Source organism: Argentina silus, assembly GCF_951799395.1.
Source record: "Argentina silus genome assembly, chromosome: 5".
Lineage (NCBI taxonomy): Eukaryota > Metazoa > Chordata > Actinopteri > Argentiniformes > Argentinidae > Argentina > Argentina silus.
This window is the reverse complement of record NC_139659.1, coordinates 19,719,949-19,739,948: the sequence shown is the minus strand read 5'-3', so window position 1 is coordinate 19,739,948 and position 20,000 is coordinate 19,719,949. Positions and strand designations below refer to the sequence as shown.

The window sequence follows — 20,000 nt, the reverse complement described above, 5'->3', positions numbered from 1 at the left end:
CAGGGATGTGTGTCGGACTGGGTGGTGAGCAGCACTAACGCCCCCCAGGGCCTCTTCACCCTCTATTCCTCGGACTTCAGGCACAACACAGTTACGTGCCATCTGCAGAACTTCTTGGATGATTCTGCTATTGTGGAATTTGTCAGTGGCGGCCAGGAGACCGAGTACAGAGGACTGGTAGACGGTTTTGTTGAGTGGTGTGAGCAGAACCACCTGCTACTCAACATCAGCAAGACAAAGGAGATGGTGGTGGACTTTAGGAGGACTAGGGTCCCCCGTCTCCTGTTTCCATCCAGAGAAAGGACGTGGAGGTGGTCCAGAGCTACAAGTACCTGGGGGTGCACCTGGACAATAAACTGGACTGGACTGGTAACACAGATCTCCTGTACAAGAGGGGCCAGAGCTGGCTTTATTTCCTGAGGAGGCTCAGATCCTTTGGTGTGTGCAGGACATGTTGAACATGTTCTACCAGTCAGTGGAGGCCAGTGCAGTGCTGTATGCGGTGGTATGCTGGGGGGGCAGCATCAAGGAAGGTAACACCAAGAGGGTTAGGGTTACAAGCTTATTAGGAAAGCTGGTTCTGTCCTCGGTGTCACCCTGGACACTGTGGAGGAGGTGGCCAATAGGAGGAAGAGGACCAAACTCCTGGCCATCATGGACAATCCCTCCCATCCCCTGGCAGAGCAGAGAAGCTCCTTTAGCAACAGATTATTACAACAACGTTACACTAAGGAGCGCTATAGGAGATCTTTTCTGCCTGCCGCAATAAGACTGTACCACTCCTCCTCCAGCTGGCTCCATCAGGGTGAACAGAGTCAGAGGCTGGGGGATGTTAAATCATACTGGACTGTTCTTACTGTATATAATATTTCAATAAAATCAATAAAGCATCTATCTATCTATCTATCTATCTATCTATCTATCTATCTATCTATTTTCTTTCTTTGCTCTCGTGCCCTGTACTTTCCATTCACTCTGATGAGGCATTTGAGGAACCGAGACAGAATGAAATGTTTGGCTCCTTTAGACTAATTAAATCCTTTGCGGTTTTGCTGTTTTCCTACTCTAGAGACGTCCTTGCTGGACAGACACAAATAACACTGGTGGCCATTACTGTCAGCACTGTGTTTAATTGGGTTTCTGTTGGGCCGTCTTCTCTTGTCCTCCTCTCCTAGCTGTTACAGGACCTAAGTGGTGTCTGGAGCAAGGACACTTTGTTTTGTTTTGTTTGTGTGTGTGTGTGTGTGTGGGGGGGATTGTGTGTGTGTGTGTGTGTGGGGGGGGGGGGGTTACTGGCGGTGTGTGAGTGACTGGCTGTGTGTGAGTGACTGGCTGTATTGCCAGAACCACAGTAATGAAACTGGATCGCTTTTGTCTGTGATTGAGTGAACAAGTGAGTGAAAGAGTATGGAAGAGAATGGAATAATTGTAGTGGAGAGTATGCCATTGTAAACACTCACTTAATGGCTTTGACCGAGTGCCTCACTGACCACCACACACACACACATTTACATTTACGGCATTTAGCAGACGCCTTTATCCAAAGCGACATACAACAAATCCATTTGACTACATAAGTGAATCATCTATCCATCAGTCGTCATAAGATAAAGTAATCTATGCTAGGACCAGGGGCTTTTGGCAGTCACAATGCTAGAAGAAGGAATAATTACTTTTTTAAATGTATTATTATTATTATTATTATTATTTTTGTAATTAATTTATTTACAGTAAAGAAACATGTACAGGGGGGTAGTGGGGATGAAGAGGTCTTCAGGAGAGACCTTAGTTAAGATCTTAGCCTGAAGAGATGGGTCTTCAATCTACGGCAAACACAAATATCCATCCATCCTGGTTATCTCTGACCCCCACCCCCGTCCTGCAGGACTTGACCTGCAGTCAGCAGGAACCACCCAACGCTCCTCCTCCATCTTAATTATTGGCAGCAGGGTCACGCGCTCATCGATGTCATCCATTTCCTCCCCCAAGGCACCATCAGCACATTCTACACACACTGCTGCCAAATCATCAATACCGTCTACCTGTGCGAGCAAGACACAAAGTTGCTTTTCTTGCTTTATTTTTAAAAGAACGGGAGGCGGTGGAGGGATAATGGATGCAACGTCAATGTCAGACTTTGGCAGCAGTACTTCGCTACAGTATAATAATACAGTATGCAGATGCAGACACGTCAAACATCAAGCTGTTTGTGGATAATAACGTGATGTTGTCGAGTCGTCGTTGTTGCTGTTGCTTTAATTAGGGTTAGTGCAGACCGGCTACGCTATCACAGTGCAATGTATTACTGTACTTTTGTCTCACATGAGCATTATTATTTTTGTGGACTGTACGAGGTGTGTTTTAAAGTTGAAAAGCCGAGAGGGGCTGTCGTATAAAGGTCAGGGTGATTTCCATACAAAGTCTATCTGCATTGCAGCCCCTCCGGAGGCTCCCCGGCTCCCATTCTGCACGGTGATAATGATGAACCCCCCCTGGTGTCCTTTGTTTTAGCACACTCCTCGCAGACAGAGGACGCGCGGCATCTGACGCATTTCCCTGCATTCCGACGCATTCCGACCGTAACGAGAGGAACATGTCTGTCTCGAAAGGGCGTGCGTGTGTGTGTGTGTTATACAGTTTGCTCCCAAGTGTGTTTATTGTAACAACGTTAGTTTCTTCTTTCCCCTCCAGCCATTAAAAAAACATTTGTCGTCTCCGTGCTGCAGATCTGATCTGGGCCCTGGCTGGAAACACAGCTGAGGGAGCTGTTAATTACCTAACACGCAAATTACCTCAACTCATTATAAACCCGTATTTATTGACATTGCTTAAACATTCCTAGCTCCATGATTTCTTTTTAGAGATTGCAGAGGAAAGTCTGTTTCCACTCCGCACTATTTCTTGTGTTTGTGTTGTTTCTCTCTCTGCCAACCTCTGTGGCCTGTCTGTCTGTCTCTCTCTCCGTTCTCAGACAGATCCCTGCAGAGAGAGAACCAGAGCAGCATAGACAAATGCAAGGCAGCAGAGCACACTTCCAGATGTTTATACAGAGGATGTTATGTTCTCAGAGTAGGACTAGGACTAGGAGAATGGAGAGACGGGAACAGTTCAACAGTCCGTTGAACAACAGAGTGTCTGTTCAGTACATTTGAGCCCATAGACCGCCTGGAGAGGTGTGGGCGGGTGTGGGAGTGGGTGTGTGTCACATGTGAACAGCAGTTTAGACACATGCAGGCACAGATATGTGGACATATGCCTGAAATAAAGTTGCAACAACATGAATGTATACACAGAGGTCATATGTGACAGGCATACAGTACCATGAGACATTCAGGTGAGGCTTTGCGCACTGTGTATGTGGCGTCTATGTTTGGACACCAGGAGGAGGACGTCGCGGGCCAGCTTGGTGACGTGGCTGGTCCACAGGGTCTGTGAGCCAAGCACACTCCATTTACCCAACATCATTCATAACACTGACTCCTATATTAAGACAATAGTACCCATTTTAGTTTTACAGTTACACAGTTAACTGTAACTCACACACAGGTCATGCAAACCTTTACAGGTTTTGAAGTCGGTAGAAAGTGACGGAAGGGTTGGGTCCCTCTGGTCTCCTAAACGCTGCTGCTTCTGATGTTACAACGGGGACATTATGACAAAGGCTTCTTGAATAACGTGTTACTGATGGAATACAGCTTATTTAGCCACTGCAAACAGAGACGGTTGCGCCGCGAACTTGAAGTTCACTCGCATATCTCCTGAGCAGCTGGTGTGGTTGTGGACGCGAGTGTGGATGCTCCTGGTGAAACGGAGGGAGTATAAGCAGGTGGCCCTCTGACTAGGAAAAGCACAACCGTGGTACGCACAGCTCAAGGTGAGAAAAAGAAGGGGATACAGAGCCCTCCACCAAACAGCCGTCTGGAAGAGACAGGGACAAGATGAGAGAAACATAAGTATTGAATGCTGCTGCAGAAAATAATGGTTCAATTAATTAGATGTGTCATTTAAAGAGAAAATGTCTCTCTGAATTAGGGTTGGGCGGTATAGATTTTTTCATACCTTTTTATACCGTCCTAAATTTTTAGCCCAGTATTACTAATTATATAAAAATATAACGTTGAGGGGGCTGTCGGGAGCCATCTTTGCTCCATATATTTAATCGACGTTGAAAAACAATCTAAATCATTTAAACTTGTCATCCCGGTCACAGCTTGACAAACTGAACTAAAAAGTTGGATAGCATAACATGATAGCTTAATAAGAAGCATCACGTGCTGCATTCGTAATAACGTATCTCCTGTCCTATAGCCTATAGGCCATCATTTGTCTAGATTTAGTTACCGTTATGAGACTATGCTCTGGAATTCCTAATTCCACGTTGCTTCTTTTTGAGCTCTCTCTTTCGGGGAGAAGACGAGAGAAGACGGCGGTCATGGCACGGCAGAGACTCGGAGGGCCCGCTCTCTCCGTGGCCTCCGGTCCTGCGCTGCGTTCTTCACCAAAACAGTTGCGCCACGGCCAACTCAGGGCCCTGACGGCGGCCGCCACGTCAGCAGCATCGTCCGTCCTTACGGCCGAGAGTTTATTCGCATCCAAGTGCGGCGCGGAGTGCATCAACAATGTTGTCCGCCGTGTGGTTTTCTGGAGAAAAAAAAATGCGAGTCTGTCGGCATTTTGACTGTAGTGTCCAGTCAGGTGTGACAAAGTGGGCGCGTCACGACATGTATGCCGTCGTGTTAACCGACGACAACATATCTGTTGTCTGAACCCGACAGCAGCACTTGATACAGACAGATGTCCCATCCGTGCAGCTGGTAACGGGTGTTTCAGTTTGAAGTGCGAGTTTAGATTAGTGTTCCCATCTCTGTGGCCGTCATCTCTTTCACGCAAAGATGGACGTGTTCAATTAGCCATATGACACACGTATGTTCTCATTATCGAACAATTATAAATAGTCAGGGCTGCGCCGTACGGTTGAAAAAGACTTATTTTCAAGTCATTTTTATTAAACGGTTCTTAATTGTATTGTGAGAGTGTTGTGAGTGGAAAGATAAGTAGTATAAATGGATTGTGTGCGTGTGTTTGTGAGTCGCACATCAACACCAGTTAAGACGGATGCAGGAACTGATATGTAAACATATGCCAGAAATAAAGTTGTTAAAAATGTAAACAAGGATTAATTTGACTGGCATACAATGAGACATTCAGGTGAGGCTAATGATCGTGTAAACACACCACACCCGAAATAGAATTTAGAATACCATACCCAGAAATATCCTGCTCAGAAATAACATTAGGAAAAAAAACATTAACATAGAGGTCTAGAATAACGTTGGAAATAACATACACATTGACATTCAGTGCCAGTAACAACATTAGCTCAACCTCTGTAAAGAAATACACCTATTAACACAGGCCTAACACCTGGGCTCCTCTATTTTCGATCTCCCCCACCTCCAGCACGACTGTTATCGGGAGGCATCGCTCTCTAAAGTGCAGCTCGATGGCCTCGACAAAATTCCCTTTAATTCCCTTTAATTCCGTTCCCCTATACCGTCTGATGCTATTCCATCTCTACGGGGACAAAATGGAAATCACTTGTCCTCGCCGGTGGAAAGGCAGGTGTGTGTAGTTCAGAAAAGGAGGCTGAACGATTATCAAAATGAGTTTCAACCAGGCGGACGAGGGAGGTGGCGATGGTTTTGTGTTTCTCATCCAGAGTATCGCACATGCACTACACCCACCCACACACACACACACCCGCACGCACACACACACACACACACACACACACACACACACACACTCACTCCCTCCACTAATGAGAAAGCAGCAGTCAGGTCTCTGTTGTCTGGCCCCGCAGGCCTCTACGTGTCCTCTGGAGACCAACACCATCAGCTGTTTAATGAGAAATCACAAATTACGAGGAAATAAACGAAGACTAAAAGTCTCATGGTGATTTAGCCTCGCCTTTGAAAAGTGATTGCGCTTCACTCAGGTTGAATGTCAATCCAACTTTTATTTGGATGGTGTATTTTAGAGTAGAAAGTACTGTTGTCATGAAGTGTTTGCCAGCAACCCAGGCCTAAATACCTGGCATGGGTCTGCAGTGTTTTTAGTACGATTTCCTCAGGTTGACCATCTGTCTGTAGTATCTGCAGTGGAGAGGAGGGCTGTAGGCTTCGGGGATGGGGGAGTTCCTGGATCTGCAGCGATCTAATGTGGGTACATATCCACTGATTACCCCAGAGAAGACTGGAGCCCTTCTGCCTGATGAGAGGAATACAGGGAAGAAGGAGGGTGAGAAAGAGAGAGAGAGGGAGAGAGAGAGAGAGAGAGAAATGGAGAGTGTGCCTGTAATTAGGCGCTTTGAAACCCTCAGTAGCGAGGAAGAACACTTGGGTATTCACACACACACACACACACACACACACACACACACCAGAAGAACGCGTTTCCTTAGCTACTCATATCACAGTGGGGAGAAAGCCAAAGCCATTATTCCTCATACGACTAATACTGTCCTAGATTACTTGTTTCTCAACTCGACCTATTTATCCAGGAAAATGGAGAAGAAGAAGAAGGAAAAAAAAAAAAAAGAAAAAAGAGAGAGATCAGGGGCAAACAAAGCTTGTCAGTTATTGTTGTTGTTTGTAATTAAACCTTGTGTTAATGAGAAATTAATGAGAAATGGAGTTCAGCAGCTGCACGGTGTTCTGTTCGCCGAGTGCCGGTGTTTATGTCTTAAGTGGCAGTAGCACCGTTAGCGGGAGCGCTTATCCCCCCCCCCCCCTACGGTTGCCACGGAAAGAATTGGCTGCCATGTTCCTCTCAGCCGCAGGTGAGGTAGTAATTGTTTGCGGGGCCCAGGATTGTTGCCGCAGGCTGTGTTCCCGATAGGGAGTCTAACCGAACCAGCCTCTCTCTCTCTCTCTCTCTCTCTCTCTCTCCCCCCCCCCTCTCCCTCCCCCTCTCTCTCTCTCTCTCTCTCTCTCTGTCTCTCCCAGAGTGACAGCCCCCACTCTGGGCTGGTCGTGTTACCGTTCCTCCCTCCCTCCCTCCCTCCTCTCTGTCTCTGGAGGAGAGCTCGGCGCAGTCAGTGCCGACTGGGAGCCTCAGAGACACCGCCGCTTAATTCCTCTGTAATGATCCTCTCCTGGAGGCAAGACAGGAAGGTAGAGAGAGAGAGAGAGAGGGAGGGAGGGAGGGAGGGAGGGAGGGAGGGGGGGGAGAAAATGAGAAGGGTAGAGGTAGAGAGGGCCTGATGTTGGCAGCAGCACTGCTCTGTTTTACTATGGGAGCTGCTGGAGAGGAGAGGAAAGCAGAGGAGGGGGACGGGAGGAGAGGAGAGGGGGATGAAGAGTTACGTAAAATCGGTAAAGAGTGGAGGAAGGACCTCCCTCACTCACTCACTCACTCACTCACTCCCTCCCTCCCTCACGGCAGCCACTCACAGCCGGACGCTGTCTTTTTCAACCCCCCCGCAGCAACACGGGGGGGGGCTTTTACTCTGTGGGTTCTGTTGTCGTCCAAAACCCACTCCAACGCAGCCCTCACACATCAACGCCCGTGCTAATGGGTCATCCCCTCTTCTCTCCTCTGAACTAATCAAAGGCTTCCAGGGGGTCCTGCTCCTCTCCGCAATGCCTGCCCGCCCGCCCACCCACCTCACGCCGTACGCCGACGAGACGCGAAAACCAAAAACAAGTCCGTCCCGTCCCCCGTCGGCCCCCCGTTTAAGGGATCACACGCGGTAGAACCAGGCGAGGCTGCCGCCGCCGCCGTCCTCCGGCCCGACACGTGCGGCGTTCTCACGAGGAGCGGCGCTCTCCTATCTGCTCCGCGCTTAACGGGGGTTAATTAAGTTGCGTTTAGATCACTGGCGACTTACTGATTGCGGCTCCTTATCGGCACATTTCATGCCGGAAATTAGCCGGCAACAACGTGAGGGTTGAATGCAGAGGGAGGTTGGCGCGCGCGTGTGTGTCAGTGTGTGCGCGTGCGCGTGTGTGTCAGTGTGTGTGCGCGCGCGTGTGCAGAGTGCTGTGGAATTGGATGATGACAGGCGCTGCCGCTCACAGAAGTGCCTCTCAGAGAGGACCAACTGCCGCTGTGTCAGAGAGGTCAGCCACAGAGACACAGAGCCGGCTCCCTAAATGAGCCTTATCTTATCAGCAGCAGCAGCAGTCCCTCGAACCCGACTGACACCCTCCACTGTTGTCATATCTGTCTATCTATCTGTGTCAGCCAACATCACAAAACCCTAGACCACCACAGGGTTTGCCTATGTGTGTGTGTGTGTGTGTGAGCACAGTGTACAGTGTGTGTAAATGAGTGTGTGTGTGTCAGAAAATGTGACAAAAGTGTGTGTGTGAGAGCACAGCGTGTCTCTCTAAACGAGCGTGTGTGTGTGTGAGAGAGCACAGTGTGAGTGTGTGTGTGTGTGTGTCAGAGAGAGAGACAGACAGAGAGCATTGTCTAAGACGGACAATGTGCGTTGTTCCCGGGCGATCCCACCGCGAGGCAGAGCTCTTTGATAACAGCGTGGTTTCCATCTCAGAGGAGTAATTTCCATGCTTAAGTGGCTGTCACCCAGTTCATTTTCCTCTGGTCTCAGCCTTAATGACTTCACAACGGCCTGGAGAGGACAGGGCCGCGCTCCTGGGGACATTTGGATATCTGGCAGTGGCAGTACTCAGGGCTGTCTGTCTGTGACTGCTGCAGCTTTACTGTACCTACTCATTAGCTATTCATTAACTACGTTTGTACAACAGCTTTCCTTTCAATGCTGCTTGGAGACGGTTGTTTTCTGGAGAAAATGATACTTTTTTATTTGGTCAATGATTTAATTTACTTCATATTATTATTATTATTATTATTATTATTATTATTATTATATATTTTTTTTAAATCTCATTCACACATTCATTTTTACATTTAATTTATTTTCTCTTACCAAACCCCCACCCTCCATATCTGGGCGTCTGTGAGAGTAGGTAGATTGTATTCTCTAGAGAATGTTATCTCTGTCGTGGTACAGGAAGTTCCTCTCAGAAATGTCATCGTACCGGTTACAGCCGGCGAACAGGCTTGTTAACACGGGCCGATCATATAACAGGGGGATGCCTCCATTTTGTTACTGGAAAAGTAAACACAAAACGTCCTTGTTGTTGTCAGGCGCCGCTCTGGCCCGCATCCTGCTGTAGTTTGGATAGCGGTGTCACTTCCTGAGCGGGCGAGGACGCTTTCTGTCCCGAGTCATCATATACTGACAGTGTCACGCTTAGGAAGTGAGGCACGAGAGGCCGTGCTTTACCCTGAGTGAAGTCACTCTAGTGGCTTAATGTGTTTCTACAACGGTTACAGAACAGACCATTTATTTTGTGATCGATTGAGGTGGTCTCTGTACCTGTCGTCCCCACCCCCCCCCCCCCCTCATGGTTTGCCCGTCCACCAGCCACGTGGCACACCACGGCATGGCAGAGCTCTAATCCATGGGAATGGAAATTGTTTTCCTGGGAAAGGACATTAGGGACATCAATGGATTAATGCCGATGAGCAGGGGCTTAACGGATCACACTTTTCCCATTACTCCCCCCCTGGTTAATCTTTGATACAGTACATACATGGTAATGATGATGATGATGGTGATGATTAATGATTATGACTATTGTTATAAATGGTACCGACGTCAGTGAAGGGAGCGGCTGACGTGAAGGCCACCGGCGCTTGAGAGTGAGAGCGCTGACAGAAGGGTTAGGCTTGAGTGAACGGCCCAATCACAGCGCGGAATGGAACAGCCCAATCACAGCGCGTGGATATACGTACTGTATGAAAACAACAGGTTTTGCCCCACTGGTTTTTCCACAACTCCTTCCAGATCATGAAATATGAATTGACTTGAGCAGCTTAGCCATGCTTTTTCATCTCTCCCCGCTGACGGTAGAAGAGAAAGCCTGGACTCCTGCTGAGAGGTGTGTGTGTGTGTGTGTTTGTGTGTGTGTGTGTGACAGAAAGGGTGTGTGTGTGTGTGTGTGTGTGTGTGTGTGTGTGTGTGTGTGTGTGTGTGTGTGTGTGTGTGTGGAGCTTACTGTATTCAGAGCAGAAGGAGGTGTATTTGAGAATGGAGAAGGGATGTGGGGCTCAGATAAAGGGGAGTGAAGGGGGGCGGCGGGGGGGGGGGGGGGGGGGGGGCACGTGCAGCCAAGGGGGAACATTTGGGGTGTTGTATATTGTGGGGGCGGATCAAACAGGATGGTGGAGCTACCGCAGCTTGGGTCCCCTTAGCGTTCACCAACTGATTTTCTTTGTCTTTGTTTCTCTCTCTGTCTCAGCTCTTTCGGCGGGGGGCTCAGAGGGGAGCGCATGAGGAGCAGAGCCCGGAGGCCCCTGTCCTGACTCAGAGCCCACCTGGCAACACACCCGGCAGCAACGTACCCCGGGCCACACAGGGAGACGGAAGAGGAGCCACCACTCCTCCTGCAGCCATGGTAGTGTGTGTGTGTGTGTGTGTATGTGTGTATCTGTCTCTGTGTGTGTATCTGTATCTGTATCTGTGTGTGTGCAAGTGCCTCCTGACAAAATGCGTCCCTCATCGGGTGTGAATTTGTTAAGCTGGTCGAAAATCTTCTAGCCTAGATATTCAGTTGTAGATATTCCGCGAGATAGTGATTGAGAGAAGACGGAGTGTGGTCTGTTTGGCTGTGAGATGAAGGTCTTGAGGACGGAGGGAGGGAGGGAGAGAGGGAGGGAGAGAGGGAGAGAGGGAGAGAGAGAGGGAGAGAGAGAGAGAGAGAGAGAGAGATCAGGGATTGATTAATGGTCCTTACCCCTGACTCCGGGAGCCTCAGGGGAACGCGGCACATGAATTATTAAAACCCAGAGCGGGAGGGGTGGGTGGGTGTGTGTGTGGGGGGGGGGGGTTCATAAATAACCCTGGGTAATGAGGGTGGTGCTAACGTTGCTGCTGGGGCGATTCAGGAGAGTAGAAGGGTGACCTTGGGCTCCACACTCTGCACAGCGAAGCACAGTTACACAACATCGTCACAGCACAGTGTTCACCTTCCCACTGTTCTCTCTTCATTGTGTTCTCAACTCAGATACACACACACACACACACACACACACACAAGCGCATACAGTCACATTCTCACACAGACACACACACACACACTCTCTCTTACACAAGCGCATATAGTCACATTCTCACACACACACACACACTCTCTCTTACACAAGCGCATACAGTCACATTCTCACACACACACACACACACACACACACACACACACACACACACACACACACACACACACTTCATATTCGGATGACTCCAGAGCCAATGAGGAGCCACCGCAGCACAATGGCCCTGCGTGAGACTAATGAGAGAGAAGATAACACACACTCACTTTCAGCCAGCTCCTTGTGACACACACACACACACACACACACTCACACACACACACACTCGACTCGCATCTACATCTCCATCGACATCTCTGAGACAGTGGTGTGTGTGTGTGTGTGTGTGTGTGTGTGTGTGTGTGTGTGTGTGTGTGTGTGTGTGTGTGTGTGTGTGTGTGTGTGTGTGTGTGTGTGTGTGTGTGTGTGTGTGACCTTGTTAGCTCTCAGTTCACTCCTAGCAGTTAAAAGGCACCCAGAGAGCCCAGGCTCAGTCAGCTCAGCTCCTCACCAGACCCAGCCATAAGCCTTTACAGCGGGGCCGTAAACGTTAATATTCAACATGCTCACGTTATCCTGAGCAAAGGGCAAACATGAATACCGTAATTAGCAGAACAATGCAGGCTGGGTATTGTAGTTTCTCTATGCCGCCTGGTTCTAAGGAGGGTCAGACAGACAGACTGACAGACAGACAGACAGGATGTCTTCATTGTCTTTCTACAGCTTTATGGTCATTGAAGCCAGTCCACTGAGACTAAGTAATTGGAAAGAGGATCTTGCGTGTGTGTGTGTGTTTGTTTGTGTTTGTGCATGCCTGTTTGTGTGTGTGTGTGTGTGTGTGTGTGTGTGTGTGTGTATGAGAGCCTTAATTTGAAAGGCTGTAAAAAGAAAAAAAAAAGGAAAAAAAAAAACACAATAAAATTGGGCCATCTTGTGTGCAGGACCTGCCAAGCGTAGTGCAGATAAATCACAGGATGAATTTTTAATGCAATCTGCCTCGGGCCGGTCATATCCCTCTCTCTGCCATGTCACTCTGCCTGCAGCCCTGAGTGTACATCCATCACAGCATCTCTACACACACACACACACACACACACACTGACCACACACACATCATTTTGTACACTGCCCCCCCCCCCCCCCCCCCCCCCAAACAAGCCTTTGCGTGCTCCAGTACAGTAAAGGGTTACCACTTTGGAGCGTGCCTTCTTTCCAGAGTCCACAGCGGACTGAAGATGTTTTTATTGGACAGTACATTCTATAGAGTTAGTTTTATTGCCCCCTCCCCCCCCCCCCACCCTCCCCCTCCCCCTCCCCCCCTCTAATGTGATTATGTAATGTGGCTGACTGGCAGCAGTGAAGCGGTAAATGTGTGTTGTAACTGTAATGGTGTGGTGTAAGAGGAGAAGCAAGGTGATATTACGGTAAACGTATCACGCACACACTCGCGCGTGCACTCACACACACACGACAGTCCGTACCCTCAAAAACACTCAGCAGCAGAGACACAACAGATACTTAGACTTTAGCGTGCGTGTGCGTGTCTGTGCGTGTGTCTGTGCGTGTGTGTGTGTGTGCGCGTGTGCGTGTGCTACTAAGTCAGTCCCCCAGTGTATTGTTGACAGTGACTTCCTGATGCGTGTGGCCCAGAGATGATGCCTCCCAGTGGGCCTCTGGACATGCACTCTGTTAAACCGCCGTGACACACGTCTAATGTGGACCAGATATGTGCACAACTATTTGACACTGTACAGGGAGGACACTGCATTTGACACTGTATAGGGAGTAAACTGCATTTGAGGCTTTTTCAGCCACTCCAAGTTGCCCTATGGTTTGTTATGCTTTTATTTATGTCACTTGTACAGCGCCTTCGGAAAGTATTCAGACCCCTTCACTTTTTCCACATTTTGTTGTGTTCTAGACTCAATTTATAATGGATTAAATTGAATTTGCCATTAATCCACACACAATACCCCAGAATGACAAAGCGAAAACACGTTTTTTGAAATTTCAGTAAATGTATTCAAAGTGAAATACAAAAATACCTAATATTAATAAATTGACTGAAATGTCAAAAAACGTGTTTTTGCTTTGTCACTTGTCAATTTTAATCCATTATAAATTGAGTCTATAACACAACAAAAATGTGGAAAAAGTGAAGGGGTCTGAATACTTTCTGAAGGCACTGTATGAAATGTGAGCTAAGAAAACTGCTTTTGGTTGTTTTTGAATGCAGATTAAAGTGTGTGCACTAGCAAAGACAGTGCGGTCTCAGAGGTGCCCTCTCCAGAGCCGTTCCTCAGGGACACTGAACTAACGTCTGATTCATTATCCCACGTCCGCGTGTGACTGAGTGGACCTGTCCTAACATATTGCATGAGGGACCTCTGGGACACGTGGTGGTCGGGGTGGAATTATTGAGGGTCGGCAGCTGTGTGTGCGTGTGTGTGTGTGCGTGTGTGTGCGTGTGTGTGTGTGTGTGTGTGTGTGCGTGTGTGTGTGTGTGTCACAGCAAGGTGGCAGAAAGTCAGTTTGTGTTGTCCTTTCTCACATTAGCCTCATGCAGGGCTGTTGTACTGCGGTGGCCCCTGATTGGCTCTGGAGTAATCAGTGTGTGCGTGTGTGTGCGCGTGTGTGCATGTGCGTGTGCGTGTGCGTGTGCGTGTGTGTGTGTGTGTGTGTAGTAGGATGGCCAGCCTCTCCAGTAGTCACATGCTCTATTACTTGAATCCAGCAGCAGCCCTTGAGGCCAGCCAGCCTGTAAAGTAGGTGATTTACCTGCATGGCGGGGGGTCTGGGAGCCCCCTACCCTGCACCCCTACGGCCCTTTTACACAACCCCCCCCCCCTCCCCCCGCCCCCCCTCTCTGTGTCCCTGCGCTCCTGGTGGTTTATAGGCTGTGGAGCCCCACATTAGAGACACCTCATAAAACCAGCCACTGAATGGGAGCAGCAGCAACCGCCGCTCTTAAAAGCACAGCAAAGTGCTTCAAAACGTGTCATGGTTTACTTTCCCAGGGTTCCATAGAAAAATACGATATTGTTTTGGTCGAAAACGACGTCATTGTGCCTTTGAATAGGACGCAGCAGCCACTCCAACTGAAGGACACTGTCCATGTCGTTCCGGCCCAAGTCGTACTTCCTGTTCCTCTCTGTCGTAAAACCGTCGAATGGCAGCGCGCGGACGTAGCACAGGCTAAACAGGAAGTATTCTCAGTTCCAGTAATATAGGTTTACGCTTGTGAAATAGTTTTCACCTCACCATGCGTGTGTAGGCCCCAAAAATATGAGGTGGCCTGTACAATTTCTTGCGGCGAGATTTGAAGTCGTCACACTGAGAGCTGTGCTGCTGCTCCCGTTCACGTCGCCTGGCTAAAACGGTAGCCTGACCAGCCACAGAATGCTCATGAATGGAAATATGACCGAACAAAAAACCCCTGAACTATCCCTTTAAACACTGTACTGAACAGAGTAGGAAGCAAGGACACACACACACACACACACACACACATTAACTTTACATTTACATTTTTTACATTTCTGGCATTCAGCAGACGCCTTCATCCAAAGCGACTTACAACAAATACATTTGTTTAAGTAAGTGAATCATCTATCCAACAGTCATCATAAGACAAAGTAATCAATGCTCACACCAGGGGCCGTTGGCAGTCGTAATGCCAGTAGGCTAATTATTATTATTATTATTATTTTATTTTTTTAAATAAGTATATTTTATTAGCAGGAGAGAACTTGTACAGGGGAGGTGAAGAGGTCTCTAGGGTTGGGGTTAGGGTTAGTATAGGGGGGTAGTGGGGGTGAAGAGGTCTCTAGGGTTGGGGTTAGGGTTAGTATAGGGGGGTAGTGGGGGTGAAGAGGTCTCTAGGGTTGGGGTTAGGGTTAGTATAGGGGGGTAGTGGGGGTGAAGAGGTCTCTAGGGTTGGGGTTAGGGTTAGTACAGGGGGGGTAGTGAGGGTGAAGAGGTCTTTAGGAGGGACTGTTAAGATGTAACTTGAAGAGATGGGTTTTAACTCACACATAACTCACACATTCATTCACTCACTCACTCACACGCATGTTTGACACACACATACAACTGCGTCGAAACTGCCGCTTCTGCCTCCCATTCTGTGGGAAACGGCACCAGGCAAAAGGAGATGGAAATGAAATAAGTGTGTGTGTCTGTGCGTGCGCGCGCGCGCGCGCGTGCGTGTGTGTGCGTGCGTGCGCACTAACTTGTGCAGCGGCAGCAGATTCAGTAGATTGATGGCAGGAGGGATGTGTCAGCCACTCTGCAGGCTCTCTAAAGGTCAGGCCCCTCCAGTGGTGTTTGCATGGAGGACAGAGGGAAAGACAAACATGTGTTCAGGACATGGATATGGACAACGTCAGGCCCTGGGATTGACACTGAACTGAACTGACGCAGAGTGAGCCTTTATACAATATTATGTTTAACTAAATCAATCTTCACACATACTGCAGGGCCGATTTTCCTACTCTCTCTGTATGATATTACGCGAGGGGATGGGATTGATGGTGGAGAGAAGGAGGTTTGTTCCCCCTGGTGCAACCCCCCCCCCCCCCCCCCCCCGTCTGCTCTGGTGAGGGTGGTGGGGCAGTTGGCCGGGGGAGCTGGGACTGGATGGTTGATTGGGTTAGGGGGAAAGGGGCAGATAGAGGGGAGAGGGTGAGTTACAGTAGTATTTGATTGAGGATCGGGGTGGGGTGGGGTGGGGTGGGGGGGGGGGGCGGCAGGGGCAGGAATGACAGCAGGGTGGGGCTGCTGTCATTGAGTTAAAATTGATTTTCCTCCCATAAGGATGATACATGTCCCCTCCCTGCATCCTGCCAACACATACATTAAGTACACACACACACACACACACACACACACACACACACACACACACACATACATCCCCTCCCTGACATGCTGGCAACAAATACATTAATTGCACACACACACACACACACACACACACACACACACACACACACACACATACATTCTCTTTCACTCACTCACTCACTCAGGCAACACTAAAGTGTTGACAGGTGTTTTTCTGCTGGCTGCATCTCTCTGGCTCTCTGTCATGGGGTAGTTCAGTTTGACAGAGGGTGGCAGGGTGTGTGTGTGGGTGTGTGTGTGGGTGTGTGTGGGTGTGGGAGTGTGTGGGTGGTCATAGTCATAGTGCAGCCCAGGGGTGAGAGTAGCAGCAGAAATGTAACCTGGCTAGACATTTGTTTGGCCATCAGGGGAAGGAGAGGTGAGTTTGATTGATTAAAGTTTAATCTGCTGCTGAACGCTTCTCCAGAGGTGCCCTTGTACCATTGAGGGTGTTTTGTTTGTTTTTGTGTGTGTGTGTGTGTGTGTGTGTGCGGGTGTGTGTGTGGACACAAGATTTGTGTAAATGTTGTCTGTGTGTTGTTTCTGGGCATTCATTGTGTTGGAAGTGTTCCTAACTCTCCCCATCTCTCTCCCCCTCTCTCTGTCTCTCTATCTCTCCCCCCCCCCCCCTCTCTGTCTTCTTTCGCGCCCTCCATTTGTCTCCTCACTCTCCCCCCCCCTCTCTCTCTCTCACTCTCCCCCTCTCTCTCTCTCTCCCCCTCTCCCCCCCTCTCTCTCTCTCACTCTCCCCCTCTCTCTCTCTCTCCCCCCCTCTCTCTCTCTCTCTCTCCCCCCTCTCTCTCTCTCTCTCTCCCCCCCTCTCTCTCTCTCACTCTCCCCCTCTCTCTCTCTCTCCCCCCCTCTCTCTCTCTCACTCTCCCCCTCTCTCTCTCTCTCCCCCCCTCTCTCTCTCTCTCACTCTCCCCCTCTCTCTCTCTCTCCCCCCCTCTCTCTCTCTCTCACTCTCCCCCTCTCTCTCCCCCCCTCTCTCTCTCTCTCAGAGGTCCTTCCGTTCGTTCGGTAACGATGACCGCCATGTCATGGCCAAACACTCCACCATCTACCCGTCGTCTGAGGAGCTGGAGGCGGTCCAGACGCTGGTGTCCAACGTGGAGTGTGCCCTCAAAAACGTCTCTGATTGGATAGATCAGAGCAGCCAGACCACCAGCGACACGGCGGCGGCGGCGGTGGCGGCAGCCGACGACGGCCAGGCCCCGCCCACGGACAGCACAGAGGACGACGCCCCCAGCGAGCCCGGCGCCCCCAGCGAGCCCGACGCCACCGCCAGCCCTGCCGTTACCCCCGACGACTCCAACGACAGCAGCAGGTGGGGCTTTGATGCCGGAGTGAAATGACATAGACACACACACACACACACACACACACACACACACACACACACACACACACACACTTCTAGAATCTGTGGACTGAAATGACCTTGGAGTAATGGTGTGTGTTTGTGGTCCCCAGGGAGCCGAGTGGAGGCATCCTGTGTGGGGTGATCAGGATCGGCCTGGTGGCCAAGGGGCTGCTCATCAAAGAGGACATGGACCTGGAGCTGGTACTCATGTGTAAAGAGAAACCCACACAGACGCTGCTGGGCACCGTCTGTGACAACCTGCCCCTACAAATACAGGTGACACACACACACACACACACACACACACACACACTCACATACATCCCCTCCCTGACATGCTGGCAACAAATACATTAATTACACACACGCACGCACACACACACACACACACACACACACACACTCACATTGGGCTTCTTTATTACCACGCTGGCGTGTGCTGTGTTTGTCATGCTGGCTTTATACATAGACTGCAGTGTGAAACAGTTAGGACGGCAGATTGTGTGTGTGGGCGTGGGCGGCACGGTGGGGCACGGTGGGTTGGTACAGAGTTGGTACAGAGGCAGACCTCGTGGACAGGGCAGCAACAGAAAAAAAGGGGCGGCTGCTCTATTTATAAGTTCCATGTGTAATTAATACAGGACTCTGCCAGGAGGTTTCCTAATTAGTCAGACATGGCAGGAAAGGACACGCACGCACACACACACACACACACACACATACACACACCCACCCACACACACGGACACGCACATATCTGCTTGTCCGGTCCATAAGGCCCCACATATAGACAACACATTGTACAACCACATCTACTCATACTATCTGCTTTCCCCCTTGTATCAGGGAGCTGCTATGTGAAACTCCTGGGCCATTTAGTCAGTTCTGTCCCATTACTCCTCCCCCTCAGGCCCCCCGAGCCAATCAAACGGCGGGGGAGGGTCTCGCGCGCGCTCACCGTGCGTCTCAGCCCACTGGCCAGAGCTCCCGACACCCGCGTCACATGTTAATGGGATGCAGATTGGCCCCGCGCGACTCGCTGCACACTTAAACAGCCTCCCTGGCCTCCCGCGCTCCGGAACGCTCCGGAACGCTCCGCAGCCTAACGAGAAAATGGCTAGGTGTGCGTGTGCGTGAGCCCGTCCGCGTGACACGGCTATTAAAACAGAGGGCAGATATCTGTCTGCCCGCCGTCTGCGTTTTTGAATTCATCATCTCATCTTAAGCCGGATCACCGGGGCCAGGGGTAATTGATTTCACCAGCGTGTGAGGGGAGGCCGGCCACACAACGCGCATCGTAATTGTGCGGCCGGGATTAATGGGACGGATCGCGGCAAAGAAGCTTCCTCTGAGCTCTGAGCCTCCACACATCAAACAATATCACATTCAATCAGGCCCTTTGTTCCTGCTTTTAACCCGTCTCCCGCTGCCTCTCCTCCTAATCATCTGTTTAGGAAATGCGTTGTGTGTGACTGGATGTGTGTTTAATGTGATGCATGCAATTAGGGTTCTAATTCTTAGGGTTCTAACTCTTAGGGTTCTAATTCTTAGGGTTCTAACTGTTAGGGTTCTAATTCTTAGGGTTCTAACTCTTAGGGTTCTAACTCTTAGGGTTCTAACTCTTAATGAATTGCATGCGAGGGGACCGAGACCAAGCGGTCGAATTGACCCTGGTCGAGTGCGGTGAACCGTCCCACGGTGAACTCTGACCCCTGACCCCTGCCGTGTGGTTGTTGACCCCCCCCCCCCCCCCCTCCCTGTGCAGAAGCTAACGGAGGAGAAGTACGAGGTGCAGTGCTGTGTCCCCGAGGCGGCCATCTTGGTGTGCAGTACGACGGAGCCCAAACTCACACTCAAGGTCACCCTCACCTCCCCGCAGTTGAGAGAGGAGGAGGGCGACACGGAGGAGCAAGGTACACACACACACACACACACACACACATACACGCCACCCTAACCCCACCTATGTGTGTGTGTGTGTGTGTGTGTCTGTGTGTCTAACCCTCCACTGGTATGGCTGTAGTAGTTACAGGGAGAAGGGAATGTCTTTGCATGAACAAAGGCAATGGAGGGGGTAGGTAGAGTATGGATGTGTGTGTGTGTGTGTGTGTGTGTGTGTGTGTGTGTGTGTGTGTGTGTGTGCGCGTGCGCGTGTGCTCCACTGGGACACAGTGAGCTTTGATCAGTAAATATATCCATGTTCCTCCCCCATGCATTGGCTGTATTCTCCTGCACAATACCTGTATAAAAAGCTCCTTATGCATACTACCACACACACACACACACACACACACACACACACACACACACACACTTTCTGCTGTCTCAGCCTGTGGTGGAGTCTTTCCATTGTCCTCGCCATGACTATTTCCACTAGCCTTTGGTCTCTGAGACCTTTGACCTTTGACCTTGGACCAGCAGGCCTCTGTCTGTCAGGGTTAACTAAACAGCCAGAGGGATGGGGAGAAGGAGAGAGGTGGGGGGGGGGAGGGGGGAGGGGGGGGGGAGGACGACTCTGTTCTCTCTATCTGGCTATCGTCCCCCTCACTAAGCCCGGCTGGCTGACTAAGCA

At 50.0% G+C, this 20,000-nt stretch overlaps 1 protein-coding gene across 9 annotated transcripts in view; it reads left to right on the top strand.

Annotated features, from left to right (window-relative positions):
* strbp (spermatid perinuclear RNA binding protein) overlaps window positions 1–20,000 on the top strand; it is a 67,143-nt gene that overhangs the window by 23,270 nt on the left and 23,873 nt on the right. For all 9 annotated transcript variants that reach the window (XM_083669362.1, XM_083669358.1, XM_083669356.1 and 6 more), the window contains exons 3-6: window positions 10,335–10,490; window positions 17,067–17,392; window positions 17,539–17,704; window positions 19,194–19,341. In XM_083669362.1, the coding sequence (XP_083525488.1) occupies window positions 10,488–10,490; window positions 17,067–17,392; window positions 17,539–17,704; window positions 19,194–19,341 (643 nt within the window). In that variant the 5' untranslated portion in view covers window positions 10,335–10,487. The remainder of the gene's footprint in view (window positions 1–10,334; window positions 10,491–17,066; window positions 17,393–17,538; window positions 17,705–19,193; window positions 19,342–20,000) is intronic.